This window comes from Kryptolebias marmoratus, linkage group LG15, assembly GCF_001649575.2.
Source record: "Kryptolebias marmoratus isolate JLee-2015 linkage group LG15, ASM164957v2, whole genome shotgun sequence".
Lineage (NCBI taxonomy): Eukaryota > Metazoa > Chordata > Actinopteri > Cyprinodontiformes > Rivulidae > Kryptolebias > Kryptolebias marmoratus.
This window is the reverse complement of record NC_051444.1, coordinates 11642402-11662636: the sequence shown is the minus strand read 5'-3', so window position 1 is coordinate 11662636 and position 20235 is coordinate 11642402. Positions and strand designations below refer to the sequence as shown.

At 40.5% G+C, this 20235-nt stretch overlaps 1 protein-coding gene across 1 annotated transcript in view; it reads right to left on the bottom strand.

Annotated features, from left to right (window-relative positions):
- Positions 1-19125, bottom strand: part of galnt2 (UDP-N-acetyl-alpha-D-galactosamine:polypeptide N-acetylgalactosaminyltransferase 2) — a 48167-nt gene extending 29042 nt beyond the window's left edge. The window contains exon 1 of the mRNA XM_017418635.3: positions 18621-19125. Within this exon, the coding sequence (XP_017274124.1) occupies positions 18621-18716 (96 nt within the window). The 5' untranslated portion in view covers positions 18717-19125. The remainder of the gene's footprint in view (positions 1-18620) is intronic.
- Positions 19126-20235: the final 1110 nt, after the last annotated feature.

The following is a 20235-nucleotide window of genomic DNA, read 5'->3' as shown; positions in this document are numbered from 1 at the left end:
AAGCAGCTCATGACTGTGCTAGTAAAAAAAAAAGGCGTACAGATTTCATAGCATTCAAGATGGCGTTCACCAATGAACCTAAGCCACAATATGTTCACAGACTTCATAAAAATAAAAATAAAACTTTTTTTGTGTGCCAGATCTGCCAGTGAAGCTATAAATTAATTTATTTCAGTCTTCTGTTTAAGAATCGGTGCAAGTTTACATTCTGATAGGGCCAACATGATGCAACAACAAGACACAGAAGCAAATTTCCTGTAATTTCTGAAAGTCTCCTTTGATTTGATTTGTGGAAACAAGCCCGACACACCTCTTTCTGTAGATGCCGACCCACTAGAGCGCATTCTTCCATGTAGACGTATGAATCGAACAAAGTGCCCAGCTGGGTTTCAATTAGGTTGCATTACCAACAACAAACTATTTCTTAAGGCTCCTTCATTTGCCTTGATAGTCTTTGCAAATCAGATTATTTTAATGCAACTCAAACATTTGCATGGCACTGTACTACCAAACGTCTTAAAAAGGTGTTCTGTGGATCATCCCACAGTGCATACAGTACAAAATGCCTCCAGCATGTCTAACAAGGCATTAGGTTATCCAAAATATCACAGAAGACTGAAATCTGTGAGATTCACTCACAAAAAAAGTCCCACTAAACCAAAAACAGTGACAATGGAGGCCAACAAAGTCATAACAGAGAAAAGAGCTGTTTGTCAATTAAAAGGGCAGTTTTTTTTACTTTACTCGATTCAGAAATCTGAATTCACTCAGCAAAGTGCGACAAGTCTCACCAGGGTGTGTGTGTGTGCGTGTGCATGTGTGTGTTTGTTGAGAAAAATGAGAGTGAGACTCTGCTGTAAGACGGCTCAATGGAATAATTGTGAGAGCTGGACGCTTTCCCAAAACCCCATCTGCATCGTACACACACACACACACTCCAACAAAGCATCGCATCTAACAGATGATCATCAGTTCCTGTTTGTTCTTTTGAGTTTTTGTTTTTTATGCAACATTGGCTGAAGTCTGAATCATCTGACACGTTGACTAAGTTTCACCTTTCAAGTTGCCCCAAATAAGCAACTTATAGAGCAACTTGCCGTCACTGCACATGTACCGTCCACTGTACTTGTTGCTCCAGCTGAAGGGCATTTAGAGGAAAAAAAGGCAAAAAATTACTCCTGAACCCTTTAAGGTCTAAAAGAGGAAGAAAAAAACACCCTGGAGGAGAAATTAAACTTTAACGTTTAAGTCATCTGCTGTTATGTTTTTCCCAAATCTGCAGACAAACAACACTGGAGCTACTGTTCCTCACAAGTGTTTATTTTCCCTCTCTCTTCAAGCTAAATTAATCTTTTGTATCTTCTTATAAGTATTAGATTTGAACAAAAATAGTAAACATTTTCTCATCTTCCACAGATTTTCTTTGCCAAGTGTGGAAAAAATATCCAATGTGTTTGATCTGAAATGTAAAAAGGGAACTTTCACGAGACGAGAACAAGTGGATCCAAATGTGCCACATCAGTGGAAGAATGAAGAAAACTGTGTGATTCCAACTCCCACTTAAAACAAGAACCTTGTAATTGACCTAAAGTGTTTTAAGGATGACTAATGTAAACTGGAAAACAGACTGGATTGTGTAATGTGAATACATCTGAAAGCTACAGTAATGTGCAAAGTTCGAGTCATCCCTCGCCTTCTACATTTCAAAGGAGAAATATTTTTCTTCTAATCATTTAAAAGTGGTCTTAATAGTTCTCCAGGCTTTTTGAAGACCCTTCACTGTTTTCCTTTGCAAGTTTGGCTGCTTCTTTGCTCATTTTCAGTCCCGTGCCCATTTTCAAAAGAATATTTTTTGGTGTTTGTTTTTGTTTGTTTGGCCACTGAAGTCCAACTTATGAATCATTCAGGATCAAAACGGCTCCTAGACTCAAGAAAACCAAGATTGTGTCGACACATAACAGGCAACTTGACAAAGAGCCCATTTGTTATTGGATCTTTGGACATTTTATTACTCGCAGCCTGTTGTAAGCATATGGTTTGTTCACATTATATTTGTTGAAGCTGGAAAAAATGCTCAAAAGGTAACACATTATGACACCTGAAACAGCCTTTTAGCACCAACAAATTCCCAAAGTTATGAGCTGAAAACATGTCATACAGTAAATGATCAACTTAAGGCTGATACATCACTTGGGTCATGTGTCAGGCCTTTCCTGGACTTTCTCCTGTTTCTGAAAGACATGATTTTCAGATAATATTCATCTGTTATGGAGGTTTTTCTTAAGCCTTGACACTTCTTTTGTACTCCACATGTCTACCTTCCCTATTATTTAAACTTGCACAGTATTCAGTCATGGTGAGGTAGAAGGACTGGACATAAGAAAAGTGAAAAAAGAAGCCGAAGTCCATAATAAAAAAAATCCTTATTAACTATGATTAAGACCACTTTAAAGTAATACAACCTTAAAATATTTGCATAGTACTATGTGCTGTAGTTTTACTCTTCAGAAATCACTTACAGCTGACTGACAAGAGTAAAAGGAATCGTCTGAAAAGAAGTAATCTAATGTTCATAGCAAGTTGAAGGCCTTTTATTATCATTTCAGCCCGTGACTACGATCCGGAAAAGTTCTGACACAGACCATCTCTGCGCTTCCAAATCCCGAGCACATCCAAAGATGCACAACAATAATTAAAATCAATATATTTAAATCATTTCAAATCCACCTACAACTAAATGCTAATACAGGAGTGGGCTGGAGAAGAGGAGGAAGGAGCAGTTTAGATGGCTGGCACGCACAAGTAGGAGTAGTTGGGAGAATAAAAAAATAACAATGGGTTTTAACTGGTAAAAGGACAAGTTTAACAAACATTAGCACCCAGATTAGCCAGCCCATATATGAACGATTACCAGCCTCACGATGCCATGTTGTTGCAGTGGACACACATGCTGTGTTTTTATGTTGAGGTTGGGTCACAGACAGCGCCGCCTGTGTTTCTGCCCAGGGGTGCAGCCGGACGCGAGATGAAACCCGTTAGAAACAACGCGTGAAAGAAAAGCCGTAGATCTCATTCAGACTCGCTGACAGAGGCTGCGAGGAGTTTTGTGGGGCTGAGAAATGAGAAGCCAGGAGGGGTGAACGAATGAAGAAAGGCAGAACGGTGAAAGGCCCGATTCTTCAGATCTGTCCGGTTCAAGCAGGTGCTTTTCATCCCTGTACCTGAGTTTGAACCCGATCCATCATGTGCTGAGTGAACGGCACTCAGGGAGTCATAACACCATCATCTGGTGGCGTTATTCAGTCAAAAACTGAATCACAGCTTTGAAAACAAAATGTTCAAATCCAATCCATGCATTTCTTTTTCTTTTTTTTTTTTCAAAATGCCAAATGTTTACATGATTATTCAGCTTTGTGAAAGCTGCTTATTCCTCTGCTGTTTCATGGTGGGAGTTGGAGAATTAATTTGAACAACCAACTCGTCGTGAAGGCCAAGTTCACATCACATTGTCAGAAAGAGCAAAAGAAGCGCTGCTGGAAACACCGGAGGAGATTAAAAAAAAAAAAGACAAAGAAAGAGGGGGGAAAAAGGAGTAACTGTGAGAGATGAAGCAGGGAGGGAGATGGAGTTAAACGCTGAATCATCTGAGTGTGTGTCAGTACAGGGAAAAGTAGGTCAGGGTGCTGGTGGTGAAATCCTCAATTCAGTTGTACAAACTCTTTCATCAACCACTTGCTTCCTCTCCTTTCTATCCCTTCAGACCCCCTCCACCCTTCCTCTCTGCCCTCCTCCTCCTCCTCCTCCCTGCTAACAGTAATTGATTGTCCCTCCTCAGCCACCAGTGGTGGTCTGTGATTACAGCCGCCACAGGAGCTCCTTTTTGGCTTTACAACAATCTACATGTCGGAGAGGCTTTCATAATGCTGTTCATTACACAGAAAGAGTTTTTCATTTGTGAAAAGTGCAGCTCCTGGTGAGATCAGAACAGCTTTGAATGAATTAACAATCGATGCTGAGGTCATCGGCATCACAGCTCTGATACCAGCTACAAATCACACCACAGCTCACCTCATCTCATAATAGTTTAATCTCTTAAAGACTATAAATAATTTCTTTGCCATACAAGGAGAAACGTTTCCTGTAAAACTACAGGGAAATAAGTCCCCCCCTCCCTTCCCACATGAACAGGAATCACAAATGAGTGTTAGAAAGAAGATCAGAATTATGAAACTGTTCCTAGAAAAAGCAGAAATTTTAAATCCTTTTAACGTCACGAAAAGACAGCGATTACATGAACAAGTCAGCAGGACGTTTTGTTAGTAAAAGAAATAAGTCGTTCAGAAGTGAAGTTAAGGAGCAGCAATCTGCAAAATACAGTGAAGATAGATAATTAAGCTTTTTTTACCCCCTCATTGAACAATTGCAAAAAGAATTGGATCCATGATTGTATGGTTTCAGGAAACCCTGATAAGCACAAATAAAACTGTCAGGCAGCAAAACTTGGCATGATTTTAAACAAGCTAACAAACGTAACTCAATACACGATACAAGACACAGAAAATTTCCACCTTCTCAGAGTCCAGACTTAGATTTTAGGTAAACTGAGATAAAGTGGAAACATCTTCTCTGCTCTGACAGATCACAGTTGGGAATTATTTCTTGGAAATCATGGCTAACGCAGGAAAAAAAAAAAAAAGGAGAAACCATCTAGTTGGTTATCAGCAGCCAGCATCCATGTGACGGTGCATCAGAGCAGAGGTCAAAGGTCATGATAAATACCAAATGCACAGGGCTCAGAACATGTTCTGCCAATCAGACAGGATTATTTTTTCCCCCAAATATGACACTGCCTGTCCCAATAAGATAATGCCAAACCAATTTAAAAAAAAGAAACATTTGCTTTCATTTTACTTTCAGTTAAATATAAATTATTCATAAATGAGATCATACGGTTGAGCGCCTCTAAATTTAAGTGCACAGATTCAGGACAAAACCAAGAAAAGAAGAAATGTTAACAGATGAAGACGCCATGAACATTAGTTATTAAACCGGTGCTTGATTTATGCAATAATATGATTTTAAACTCACTCTGGATAGGATGTAAGCCGTACGAGCCTGGATGACATCAAGAGTGACCAATGTTACGAGCTGCCTCCAAAATGACGCTAATGTTTGTTGAAGTGTGTAAAGAATTCACAGAAGAGCTCCTGTGTTGTTCCATTTGGTAAAAAATACCCCATTCTGCGTTATTGAGCCTTGTTTTTTGTACATCATCATGACACCTGGTCCTGATGGGCCCCTGTTTGATGCACGAATGTGTCACATTCCTGGTTGTGTTTTATAATGGTCTGAACACACGGGCTGTCAGATTATCACAGCAACAAGTCAACTCTGCATTAAACGGCGCTGATGTGACTTCAACAGGCTGGACTTACAGAGAGGGAACAGATGTAGGAGCTTTCGTGAAAGCTAAATACAAACTTCGCTGTATGTTCTGTAGCTCTCCTGGCACACACGAGAGGATTTTTGTTTTGTATTAATGAAATCCAGAGCCCTTGATACAAATTGCTACTTTCATCGTGTAACTCCCTCAAGGGAAAAGGACGCGTCTTCTTCCACGTTAAGCAGACAGTGACATGCTGCAGACCTTTATCAAACCAGTTTTATACATTTCTATGACAGTTTGGGGTGCAGTGCTGTGATTAAATCTTTGGCCAAGCAGCAGTTCAAAAGGCTCATTGAAGGATATCTGTGACATGCAAAAAGAATAAATAAAAATTACAAATGATTTAGATTTTATATGAAAAGTAAAGGATGCTCATTTTGTGCCGAGCTGCACTACTCATACTCTGAGTGTCTCGAATCATGGTTAGTGAAGGACAAAACCGTTCAAATTCTCAGCAAAAAAATTAATAATTCATACAGCATTAGTACATTAGTACAGTATAAGTTAAATGTTATAAAGTTCATGTAATTTAGTATATAAATGTTCATGCAGCAGTTGATTTATATCTGCTTGGAATCAATGACATCTTTTCAGAAAGGTCACGATTCAAAGAGTTTGAGAACCACTGGTTTAAGTTATAAAATTAAATACTTTTGCTTTTGACATCTTTGTAACAGAGTTCAGATAATCCACTATTGATGCTGCATTCAGTAACAAATGAGAAATCAAACAAACAGCCTACAGCTAAAAGAAAACAAAAATAACGACAAGAAGTTTGATCCTATTATCATTTCTTTTTAAATCCAAGTAACAAATGTATGACTGCTGATCAAAATTTGCAGTTATTAGCAAGAGCAAAAGCATTTTGACTTCTCAACTCTTAATTTGTTGGGGATGGATACATCACCTGCAGCTTTAAACAGCTCAGTTCTCTCTCTCCACATCCAAAAACATCCTAAACATTAGGTCTCTTCATCATTTATTTCTTTTACTCATCTCATGTATTCATTTAAAATACAAAAATACACAAATGAGGATATTCTCTTGAGGCAATAATAAAACAAAAGAGCAGGAAGCTTGCTCCTACTTTGAATGTCAGCTCCATTTGGAAAATTATGCAAACAGATTAAGTGAAAGCAAATATTTAAACATTTATTGATTTCATTTCAGTAATACTGCTGAGTGAAACTGTGAATAACAGCAAGTGGGAGCTCAGTAATCTGCCAACAGCCCAAAATGAAAGGGAAAAAATGCAGACTGTAGTCCAGCCAAGACACAAACTGTTGCCACAGTTTATCTCGATCCTGCCATTGTAGTCCTGACAGTGTAATTTCATTTCGCCGTCTTCATACATTTGAATTATCCAGCTGGCGGGAACAGAATCCTGACTAATTATCGTTTAAAGCTGTAGATGCTCGTGCTGCTGTATTTACACGAGAGCTCGGTCAATCATTCACTGACGGGGGGGAACTCTGACCTGCGAGAGTATCGCACACTCGACAGCTGCCACGCTGCTAATGGGCGGCGGCAGAAGGAAAAGCAGAAAAGGCGATGGAGACTGACAGGTGAGACAGTGTGTGTCAGGAACAAACAAAGCTGACAGCCAGCCGCCTGTTTCGGTGTGCAAAAAAAAAAAAAATCACCTGCGTATTCCACAAATAGAGACTCGCAGCCTTAAATATCACAAAGAGGTGAACGCTCAGGCTCCTTCCACAAACCAGGCCCCAGCCGCAGATTCAGATTCGTTGCCTGTAGAGTGTATGAGCAGCAGACCTGGCATCGTCTCAAACATGACGTCAGACTCCAGGGTATATTAACAGGCAACGGGGAAGGCGTGAAACAACCCATTTCAAACCAATCCAAGCTAAGGTGTTAGATGGCTTTCGCTATTCTTAGCTCGTCTTGATGGGCTCTGACAAAAATCACATCTGCTCCACCCCCGCCAAGCTGGAAGCACAGATAAATCAAACCTACCTTCTACGGCAGAAACACACAGAGACACGGAAAAAGGCGAGATGCCCCGTTGGCCCAGGAGCCTAAAATATTTTACCACTTTTCTCGAAAACTGTGGATTAGGGGCCTCAAAGTCAGCCACATACCCAACGCTGGTGGGTCTGTAAATTCTGAGGCTATAGTATATAACTGGCTCCCAGAGTGATTGACTGAGCAAACTACATTAAAAAAAAACACCTCTCAAACAAAAAGGCATGATCGCAAATCAAGAATGAGAAAGCAGAATCACAAAAACGCAATAGCTGGGGGGGAAGAAATGCAGACAAAACAGAGGAGGGTTAGGGAGACCAAGGGGAATAAATGCATTTCCATATGGCTTGTTAGAAAGAAGCTGAAATGGGGCCTGAGTCAGGGAAAACAAGCACATTCAACACACAATGAATCTTATTCATGTGCGCGTGTGTGTTTTAATGTGCAAGGATAAACGGTTATTGCTTACCCGATAATAAAATAAAAAAAAAGGCTGCTAAATATTTAAAAGGGGTTTAAAACACACATCCAGACAGAGTTAAATCATATCCAGACAACAAACTGCCAAGTTCTTCTCCCTTATTTATCTTTATCATCAACCGAATATTGAGAATACTAGACGCCGTGTCACTTCCTTCTCACACGGTTGGGATTTGAAGCCAGCAGGATCCGGTTTATGAGTTTATGGGAGCTGCTTATCTTGTATTTTTGGAAAAGTCGGAACACTAGACATGTGGCGCTTTAAGTTCCACCTCCTCCCCCTCACACAATCATCGTGTTTCTTTTAGGCATGACATGACTAATTACAGCTAAAAATATTGGACAAAAATTAATATTTGACCATACGGCAGCAAGGCAAGGCTGTAAATCACCTGAAAGAGATTATCTGAGGTGTGGTTTTAGGTTTTATTAAAAGGCAAGGTCCCATTCATTCACAAGAAGAGGACGGGACTTAAAATTTGTACTGGGAGTCCGTCCAGCTTCAACTTCTGGGTTACTAACGAATGTCTAGATTTTATATATGGTTAACGATCGTTACTGACCCATCTGTCAGGTACATCGCTCCAAGGACAGCCATTTTCAAACTGAAAGCCAACAAATGTTACAAATGAGACTTAAAAAATTAGACACATTTTTTAAAACCAAAGTAAATGAAATGGGCTGTAAAAAGTTCTATGAATAATCTACACGTGGCTGTAACAGGATTAGGAGTGGAGACTGCAAACTTTAAACATCTGAGGTTGAGAAAACTAGCAAGACTTGGACAAAAATATACACAAGACGTTCTAAAGAGATAGTTCAGATCTTCTGAAGTGGTGTTCAGTCAAATGGTTTTAAGTAGTTAATATATTTTCTGTTGTGGTTAGCTCTTTGAAAAATGTATATAGATTAAAACAAGGCGAGTTAAAAAACAATGTTGATAGGATCTGGGAAAAAAACACTTTTCCATAGACTCAGACTTTACTCTTCACAGTTCAGTGCTTTTAAATTGATGTTTTAAATTAAGTTACTGTATGTACACACAAATACCCTGAAGTGGCACAGATGGCAGTTCTGAAGGATCTTTATTTAGACTTTAGACTGATTCCGTCTTAAAATTAGGTGGTTTTGTTTAAAAAAAAATGCATTACCATTATGTTCAGTGTGTATTTTTTGCAAAACCACAAACCATGGCCTTGGTTATTAAGGGAAAAGGCCATACAGTAAGCGTCTGCGTCGTCTCCGGAGTCTTTTCTTGAACTAAACATTGATCGTTACTTGGTCTGACTTTCCTTCCTTCTTCTTAGAAGAGGTTTGAGAAGCAGAGTCAGCATATCTGCTTCCTGAAACTCATTTCACAATACAATAAAAATCTAACTTTACAAGCCTCTTCCTCAACTTACCCAAAAACCTCAAAACCTTGCAGTGGAATTTGGACCTTTTTTAAGGGTTTGTGAGTAAGCTTGTTCACTTCGAAGCCAGCCTGTATGACGACGACTCAAAGTTCTTCATAAAAAGCACCACTCCTGGCAGCCTTTCTTACAAAGGGCAGTTTATTTATGCCGTTTCCGATAAAAGAAACTGTGTTGCGCTTAAACAAAGCCAAAACCTGCGTCACGAGTGCACAGGAATGTTGTCCATCGAGGCGATTGTTAATGAAAAAACAAGTTCCTGATCGACGCATCAAGAAAATCCTGTTCTTTCACTTAGCGGAGAAAGATCTAAATCTGAAGATAAAAAGTAAAACAATAAAGAAACTGGAGACAGGTCCAAGACTAATTATGTAGCATTCAGGTACTACTGTTGTCTGGGCAGGATTTTCCCTGAATAAAGATAAAACGAAGGCCAGCTGAACACAAATTACCTCAAAGGTGGAAGAAAATACCTTCCAGAAATCAATATATCAATCAACCCACCACTTTACAAAACAGTTAAACATTACTTTAATATATATTTTTTTTATTTAAAAAGCTCTTCTTTACATGGAACATGCAGGTAACTTTAAAAAGAATAACAATCACCAACTGCTTAATTAGAAAAAGAAACCATAAAAATCTTTTAAAAATCTCAAAATCATCTGATCTCACAGCTAAAAATAAAATATCTTCCAATATTTTCATTGAAAATGGACTTTTTTTCTTTGCAGCTGAATTAGGCTTCAATGATGAGAATTGCAGATGTCTTTACGGACACATATAAAGTGTTTTTTAGTGGTTTTAGCTGCCAAAAACAAAAAAGTCAAGAGGAAAAATATGAAACAAAGGTTGAGGCAGAAGCACAAAGTCAGCAGCAGGATCCTGTGACCCCATTGTGACAAAACCCACTGATCTACAGTGACTCTGAAACAGATGGGTGGACAAGATGCCTTTTTCATGTAACTTAATTTATCCTCTCTCTATTTAATATTTGATTTGTATGTCAGCTGTAACAAACGGCTGTAAGTGGGACAGATGGAGGCGCCAAATAAATAAATAAAATAAAACATGCCAAACTAACAAAACATCTACAGATCTCACACATATGCTGATGAAGTCTGTTTGCTTGCATTTTTAAATATGTCAAAAAGACAAAAACAGAAGGTGATGTCGGCTTTAGATCAAAGATATCTCTCTCTTGAATCTTGAAAAATATTTGGATTAAAATAAATTGTAAAACAAAAGCTCCAATAAAGTCCTGTCAGAGGAAGTGCTGCAGATAAACTACTTGGGCTGTTTGATACTCTGGATTTGAATATCTTTTCCGCAGAGAGGACACAGGCAAAACAGTATGACCACCTGGGCTCTGTATCAGCTGGATATTTGTGTAACTTGGCTCCACAACAGCGGCAGGGATTGCTGCTGGCCCGACTGTGAAGTTCTGAAGACGTCAGCCACAACAGTTCTTCTCTCCGAGATAAATTGAACAAAAGCGGGCCGTTCTGGTTTCTCTTGACGCTATAATCAGCTCTTTGAAAAACTTATTTTCTCTACATGCGTCCCGTGAACAATGGACAGCATCGCTCCCTTTAACGTTTCCATGAAAAGGCTCGTCTTCTGCCAGGGAAGAAAGTGTAAGAACAAAGTAATTCAGTGTAGAGCAGAAACACGGATGCAACATGCTGTTGTGTTTAACCACAAAGGCTTGACAAATGACTGAGGAGTATTGCCAAAGAGCCAAACACCAAGACGGGAGTTTTCATGCCAGAGATCAGGATTTCTTGGCTGGGTCTCAGTGTTTATCTCCTGATACCAACACAACTGTGTGCTGAGTGCAAATTAAAGGTCACTAGGTTTCACAGCTTGCAAATCAACTCCCTCCAACTGAAGGAAATATTTCTAAGATGTGTTGGTTTTACTGCACTGCCCTTTTCTCTGTAGGTAAATAATCTTTCATTAAAGTCTTTAATTTCACCCCATGTTGAAAGAAACAACTGATTTGACTTTCAACCGAGCTAGGCCTATCAAATGCTATAAATCTATTTTTATTATTTTTCAGTTAATTAAAATTAGATTGTACACTTCAGTGAAGGAAACAAAAATCAATGCAGGTGTTAGATCCATTTATCAGAAGAAGGAAAAAGGTTAAAAACTACAACTTCCTGTTTCTAAAATAATAATAAAAATCTGATCTAAACTCCCCTTGACATCTGAGAATGTGTTAAATAATTAGATAAACTTGAAAAGGAGGCTTTCAGAGTGACTGTGTCGCTCATCCACATTTTTTTTAATTTAGTCTCCGTGGTTACAGCATTCCCTCAGCGAAGAGCATTTCTTCATTTAACTGCATCCAAAGTCAACTCTTCAATTAATTATTACTCCAATTAAAATGCTGTCTTAAACTCGCAAAGCGGCAAATATGACAAGTCATGTGCGCGACTTGTTAACTCACACTGTTTTTACCACAACATGACAGTAAATTCAGTGCACTTGAAGAGACTTTGGACTGATTGCTCCACCTGAGTAGAACAATTGTCTCTCTCTGCTGGAGACCAGACTGAACGCTGGAAATGGTTCTCAGCTTCTCAGGAGAAGAGTAGGAGACACCAAGACCAGGACGGGGCCAAGATAACGTTGATTTAAACTCTCATGAGGCAGAGACAGTTTCTGCGAAGAGCCTAAAAACAACACAAAGCCCTTCTTTTGTAAACGTCATTTGAATAAACAAATTCCAGTCATCGTCATTTCCCTAATAGCAGTCTGCGCAGAGCGTTACCAATGTTGCTTCTGCAATCAACGAGCCTGAATTTGACTCGAAGTAAAGCTGACTTTAAGAACTGTTCAAGAGATTTGAAGTCAAGAGTTACGGGACAAAACTGTTCAGGGAAGCTGCTAGGAGGCCCAGGAGCCCTTTCCTCCGACATCCAAGGAGCAGCAGGACGTTCGGGTTAGAACTAGCTGATAATCGTATTTTATTACAAGATCCTTTATAATTTGCATGTGTGGGCATGTAAGTGGCAACAAGTTTTTAGGTCTGGATGAGTCTTAAGAAACAGGCAAATCTCTTCTTTAACCGTGTAGAAAAACTCCTCAAGTGTAATTTAGAAAGGTAAGATAAATGACAAAATGAACAACATACAGCGATGTGATTCACTGAAATGTTTGAAGTGTTTTTCTTCAGCTAAAACAGAAGGTAATCTCAAAAAGCCCAGACATTTTAGTGAGATCCCAACAGGTCTCAGAAGAGGGATTTAACTTTGATGCACCCCATAAATTTATGGCAACTTGTACATCCAAATCAGTAAAAGACTTTACAAAAAAACGCCCAGACAGAGTCAAGAAATAAGTCCGATTGGAAATCAATAAAGGGGTGTGCATATCGTTCGCTCAAACTATTTCATTAATGCAGATCGTTCTTTAAAAAAATAAATAAAAGTTTGACAGGTCAAGGTTTTTTAGCTTCACCGACTTGTAACCAAAAAGTCTGAATGATGCAATAAAATCTGAAGTTGAGTCAACAAGTTTTAGAGATATTCAGACTTATGCAACCAGACTTTTAGATTCTTTATTCTCCCGACAATTTCTGATTTGACTTTACCTTCTTATGAGTCAATTCAGTGAGCAAATCAGATTTAACGTTGGAAATCTTACATCATGATTTATCTTCTTTGTTGCATCATAAAACCCCCATATTTTAACAGACTTAAAAAAAAAAATCCATATTCATTGTAGGTTTTTTGTTTTTTTTAGAAAAGAGCCATATGCTTCGGTTATAGTTTCTTGCCTCCTAAATGTAGCATCAGCTGTCCCCAGAGTAAAGAGCCTGTCAAACACCCACACATACCGACACATCCAACAGAGCATCACAATCTTTTTCCTGTGACTCTCAGCTAGGACGTTCAGAGACCCAGATGCGAGAGTGGAAACTGTTGCTGGGATAAAAATGATTTTATTTAACTGCACCGTCAGAAAAGCAACAATTAGATTCTGAACTCGTACCCAAATTAAGAGGAGCATCTGTCAAAACTGATCATTATTTTAATATGCACACACACAATCAAATTTTCTAATTAAAATTCTATATTTGCGAATGATTCCCAACCCTCCGGATTAGCACGAGTCTCAGTGAATCCGGTGTTTGCCGTATAAAACCACATTTACTTTGCTGATAGCACTAAAGCACTCAGGTTGAGATTGCGTTTTATGTTGACACCGTAAACATATTGAGCTGCTGAAGCTTCATGCTGGTTCAAAGCCACAGGTTTCAAAAGTATGCTGCTCTTCTGCAGCCACACAACAGCAGGAACTCTAACATGTGCAATCAATATTAAAAGTAAAGCTGTGTGTGAACAGATTTCACTATAAAGACCAGATACCAAACAGCAAAATCTCCTTTTGTGACCTGAATGAAGCATCATCGCCTTCGCCCTTAATAACTGTGTGATCTGCAAAATCTACATTTTCTCTGCAGAAATTCTGCTTTAAAAAAAAACAAAAACAGCCATGAGTCAGAGAAGTCACGCTGCCTGTGATGACAGACGTGTGCATCTATAAAGCCAAAGTTTGAGACAGAGACTGAAAGCCTAGAGCTCTGCAGATAACACACTCTGTAACTTTAATTCATGAGCTCTGAAACGGGCAGATTCATCACTGCGCTGATTCAAAGCAGCTCATCTCTCTTCTTTGGTTTTCTGGACAATGAGGAACTTACAGAGCTTCAGCCGCCGCCTGCAAATATGCAGGAAACACAGAGAAACTTGCAGTCGGTGGCTCTGCAGCAACTTTAGGTGAGAGCTGACCACGTGTGCGTGAATTATCCTGCCAGGACTGTTTACAAGCATGTGTTTGTGATTTGTTCCTGCAGTCATCCTTCTGTTCTCTGCTGTTTCTGTCACGTGGAATCTAAAGAACACTGACCTGAGCATGATTTATCTAGCAGCATTTAAAGTCAGTAGCTGCATGCCTCATATTAGAAAAGTTACCAATCTGACTTTGTCTTCTTCGTGTTTTTAGTCGCCCTAACATCTAAATGTTCAACTGTGAGGAGTTGGTTTCACAAGAGCTGGCAGGAAGAAAAAAAAAAAAAACAATCTCCCTTAGGTTTGCCCAACAACAAAGACTTTAATGGGGCATCCTGGTGAGGCTCATGTGTGCAACACTATCCTCCTGAGTACAACAATGCACTTACAGATCCACGGGTTTGTTCCGAGTTCAGCTGCTGAGTGTTTCCCAAAGCTTCCCGCTACTCTATCTGCTGTGCTGCGAGTGCGACAGAAGAAAAGAGATAAGATTTGTAGTCCATAAAACATAAAAGAATACACAAAAGAATACACAGTCATCGGGGAAAAATGTTGCAGTGTATTTATTGCGATTTCTTAAACGTATGGAACTGATTGCGAGAAAGGTTTCAGAGGAAAAAGTTGGGTTTTGGTGCAAAAAATGAATAAACTGGACTATTTTTATTTTTCAAGATATACTGGAATGAGTGGATAAACTTATCTCACACTGCTGTTGTTTAAAAATACCAATGGTATAAGTAGTGAAGCGTTAAGCTGAAAATATTTTCTCTCTGTTTACACAAAGTTGATGCAACAAAGTTCCAGTAAGCTTGAAACATGATCGAGACGCTTTCCCCCCAGTAATAAACTTTTCCATCCATGCAGCTGAAAGTGTCTGATCAAAAATTGAAGGAATGTGCCTTAAGTTTGCTCTTGACCTCTGAGAATGATTCTATTTTTGTGTAACTCTGCACCAAAAACCAAGAAAGAAAAAGGCACTAGCTTGTAGTTTAGTCAAATGTGTCTTTAAATTGGCACACACGCTTCAAAAACGGGCCAAATCTCTTAAATAGGGAACTTTGTGAGCTTTGAGTTTTATGCTTTGATCAGAGGAGCCGGAGTATCAGCGGAGTGTGACAGAGCTCAAGACGAAGCCAGCTGAACTAATTCTTCTCGCAGAGACGCCGCCTTTCAGATTCCTCAGAAGTGGCCATTTGATTTATCCGCTGTGACCGTGTGAATCCCGAATGCACCTCGCAGAGATCAGGATCAGCGATGACACCGGAGCATTCGTCTTCGTCAGGTGGAATGGATGCAGCCAGCATGTGACCGGTGACAGGGGTGACTGCAGTCCCGGCTTTAGGCTGGAATGCATATAAATATTACATGCGTCCGTCTGGGTCCGCGGCGCTTATACATCAAACTGACGTCAAGAACCGGCAGCAACAGCGGGACCCCGCTGTGTCGCCTCGTATCAACATCTGAGGGAAAAATATGCACCGCCAACTACCAAGTGTAGCGTTCACTTTACACCTGTACCAGAGGGCCAACTCTGCAGCGCAGAACGGAGCAGGACTCCATATATTACTGCAGACAGTGCTGTGCAAAAGGTTTAAATCATCCTAGGTTTCTTTATATTTTACTTCCAATGAGCCAGACTTTGTTGTACCATTAACTTGTTCCCATTTCTTTGTTGGTTCGAAAATACTATTTTATGTGCAAAACTGTTTCATCTTCTATATTTCAACAATTCGACTAAAGTGATTCCCAAAGAGCTATTAGTTGAAAACTTGGCACACAGTAAATATACAAACTGAAGGTTGAGGCATCTCTCAGCTCCTGGTTCAGGTCTTTCCTGCTTTTTTCCTACTTCATAAAATACTCGACTTTCAGACACCGTACATCAGCTGTAGATAATTCCGTTTCAGTTCTGACGCTGCTTTTGTTGTCCTAGACTTCTCCACTTTTATATGTTTTAAGCACACACTGCGTAATAAGTTGTCATGGTCAGGTACAAGGACTGATTGGGTAATTATTGGAAAAAGAAGCCCAAAGAAAAACTTTGAAAGACCTTCAAAAAGCCCAGAGAACTGTTGAAAAAAAACACCTAAAAAGAAAAAAAAGTTACAAAGAAGTCTGACTCCTTAGAAGGAAAGTATAAAAATTTAGAGCCTGTTGAAACATTTGCAAACTTAATATAATGTTTCTATAAAGTTTGGTTATTACGGCTCAGTTTGTAGCAACAAACATTTCCTGTTTCATTAGCCTTTTTGTCTGTTTTTTTTTTAAAGTAACTTTATTTTATGCATATGCTTTTATAAGTATTAAAGCTTTATGCATCAACAAACATGCAAGTTCTTACAGGGTTTTTCACTAATCGAACAGCCAGTCAGTGATATCTGACTGATTAACTTGAAACAACTCAACACGTTTAAATTTTATAGCATAAGGATTAAATTTCATATTTGCTCTGAACACATTTGGTCTTAATGAGGAGCACGCTAAACCTTAGAAGGGTTACTAATCCATCACAGGGCCAACATTTAAATCTATGTTTTGGAATCCTCATAATAAAAAGGAACAAATGTTACAATAATTCCCATCTGCTGCCCTGAAAAGGCATTATTACTAGCAGTGTTGATGTCTGTGTTCATAACATTCAATCTATGTGTAGATTTTTCTCATTTGTTTCAAGATATATATCAAATATCTCCCCTCTCTGAAACAGAAGGAGGGTGTAACAGGAAGCAGCCCTCTACCTGAGCAGCAGCGCTGCCGTTTAAACAGATCACTGTCCCTCTGTGTAAAGACACCTGCAGGGTGCGCACCGTCATCCATATTAATGCTGCTACTCCGGATTGGAGAAAGTTGCTTATCACAGTGTGTTACTTTGACCCCGCCGCAAACCCCAAATAAACAAAACACACAGCCCGTAGAGCTATCAGCCTAATGGAAAAGTAAAAGGGGCTGGTGTGGTTGACTGGAGCAAAGCAAACACGGAGAGACAGATAGGACAAGAGAGGAGGCAGGTGGAATACACACAGGACATTCTCACACACACACATACAACCTCATTTAGAGGGGTGATGGAGGCAGTGGAGTGTGCACATATCTCAACCCAGAAACGGCACTTCATGCACAACAGGATGCACAGACAGAGTCACGTGTACCCAGGTGTCACGTCTCACACCTGAACACCTGGAGGACATTCACCTTGCACGTCTGTCATAACAAACTGCATGTATAGGCTGGGTTTACTGGGGAAAAGGTATGCATGTCAAAGTCATCCGCTTGTTTATTGGACAAACTTGGCAAAAACTAATCCAATCTAACGCAACGGTGCTGCGAGTCTCGAAGGTCAGAAGGGGTCATCTCAGAGGCTGGCGCTGTTAATTTGTACCGCCTCGGGTGTTTCTAACATGGCCGCGAACACCAGTCACCTTCGTTATTGATTACTCCTCCAGGTGAGAACTCAATTAATCTATGAAATGTCAGAAACTAGAGAGACAACCCCAGTTTTCGAGGTGATGTCTTATTTTGTCCAGAACTCTTTTTCAGGCAAAAAGTAAAAGCAACACATTTTCAATCATTTCGGAAACCGCAAGAGATTGTGTCCAGAAAACAATTCAGGCCTGATTTATATGAATAAAACATATGTAAGATTGCCACAATCAAGACACTTTTGAGCACTATAAACCAAAATAAATAGCCTGTTATTTTAATTCCAGTCATCAAAGTGGACCTCTGAGACTAATGGTTTCAGCTGTAGGCTGGATTTAGCTCCCAATAATGAGAAACTGGTGGACATAATTTAAAAAAAAGGAGCCTTTCAGTCTGCAAAGCAGTGAAGTTACTAAGAGTCCTTTTAGTTGCAACACATGAAGTGTTTCAGGAAACGTCTAAAGCCACCTTTGGAGAGTAACACCTGACCGTGACATGACACAGTGAGTGAATGAGTGAATCAGAGCTGTGTTAATCTGAAATACTTCCTGATGTTTGCTTCTGCAGCTTGTGCTGACGTGCTCCATATCCACGGGCTGAAACTCTCCCGGCCCTGAGAGCCAGGCCGGCACTTTCAGATTAAAAACAATCACTTATCTGCGTGCTTTAGCCGCTATTATCGCGTCGTGTTCGGAAATAGACCGGCTCGGCCACCGCAGAGTCCTAACCCCAGCCGCCCGGTCTGAGCGTGCTCCGCTCCGGCTGCCCGGGGGAAGGCGATCCCCGGCACCCGGAGGTCTGAGCACGCCGACCGGCCACGGCGGCCACCCCGCAGCCCCTGTCCGGACTTATCTCCACCAAATCAATGCCTGCCCACTGATACTAGCAGGCCCTTTATCACACTGCTCACAACATCGTGATGCCGAAAGGGGAGAGAGAAAAAAAACCCAAACCCCCCAAAGCCTCCGAGAAGAGGCACAAGAGCGTGAAATCACATCCCCGCTTTGTCCTGGAAGAAGCGGGGCTCCGGGGCAGACCGAGCAGCCACAAAAAGCGGTCGAAGGACGGAAACCCTACCTTTCGACTCAGCGCTGTCCCCGAGTAGAAGTAGTAGGCTATTCCCAGGACCCACAGCACCGCGAAACACAGCAACATTCTCGACTTCCTCCGCATGGTTCTGTGTAGCTCGTCGCCCCGCTCGCCCGTGTGCTCCGGCGGCTCTCCGCTCCGCTCTCCTCGGGGTGAAGCAGCGGCTTGTCCCGGTGCGCCGTGTCCGTGCGGGGAGCTTCGCCGCGCGGCTTCGGCAGCCTCCGTCAGTCGGTGAGGGGGAGCAGAGGGAGCAGGAAGCAGCAAGCCAACATCAGCGGGGTTAGAGGGCAAAGACTAGCCGACTCTAATCCAATCAAACGCCGGCTCGGGCAGCCCCCTGTTTTTTTTTTAAAAGGAGGACCGGGTTCGAATCCGAGCCGTGCCGTTCCGCGCTGCGCTCAGGTCGGCCGGACTCAGGGCGGAGGCAGGTCTCCGTGGGGAAATGATTGTTGGAGGTTTTCTATCGCGTCTGTGGGAGCAGCGAGAGAAAATAATCACGCTTACACGACTTCACTGCCTGCGTGGGGACGGCGGGGGCGCCAGAGACACTTTAAACCGGGTTAAAATGCAGCAAACAAAAGCTTCACCTAAAAAAAAGAGCTTCCACTGGCCTGACATGTGTCCTAACATCTTCTATTTACTCAAAGATACATGAGGAAAAATGCCAATCAAAAAAATTTAATTATAAGTGATTTGCTTTTTCATTCTGGTTGATGCTATAATAAAGAAAAATGTCACACCATGAATAGAAGTTCTTCCTTTATTGTTTCAGCTCTCAGAGGCCTTAAAAAAACTTTCCAGGAAACATTTAAGGAAGTCCAGCTTCAGTTTGTGCTCCCTGGATTACATTGGTCCTGAATCTGATCATCACTTGATCTGACTCAACAAACTGAGACTGAACCCTGTGACATCAAACCCTCCATCCATTCACTTCAAACATCACCTTTAAAAAGATAAATTACACTTTCCTCTGATCTGAATGAAATCACTGTCAGATTTTAGTAAAAATCCTTCTGTGGCAAGCCTGTTTTGGCAACTACAGTAACAGAAAATGAAGATACAAAAGTTTTTATTCGGTCTAATTCTTTTTTTTAACATACTTTGTTTCCATGGAGCCAGAGCTTTTAAAGTGATCTTAAATAAAAAGTTTCCAGACTTTCTGAAGATATTTGTTTGGACTTTGGATGCTTTTACACCAAGTTTCTGTCCAGTCCTTCCTTCCACCTGAACTTGGCATAATATGCAGTGTGCACTTAAAAAAAGTTGTCAAGTGGACAATATGTATATATAAAATATAATATATATGGTGTCAGTAAGGTGTAACATCGCCCTCTACAGGTAGACGTGGGTCTCATGTTAAACCAAGAAGACCCAAATTTGTTTTTCTGCTTCAATGAGATCTTCTATAACTCTCAACCTTCCCTTTATAAAAACCTGATGGTGGTAAATGTCAGCATACCACCAAGTTGTGACCCATTCAGCTGTACATAAAGGAGGTAAAACCACTGCTCCTGTTGGCTCGTGTAAAATGTAAGTTTGGATTGAACACGTCGGGATGCAGTAATACAGAAGGACAGAAATTACCCCATGCAATTCAATGAGA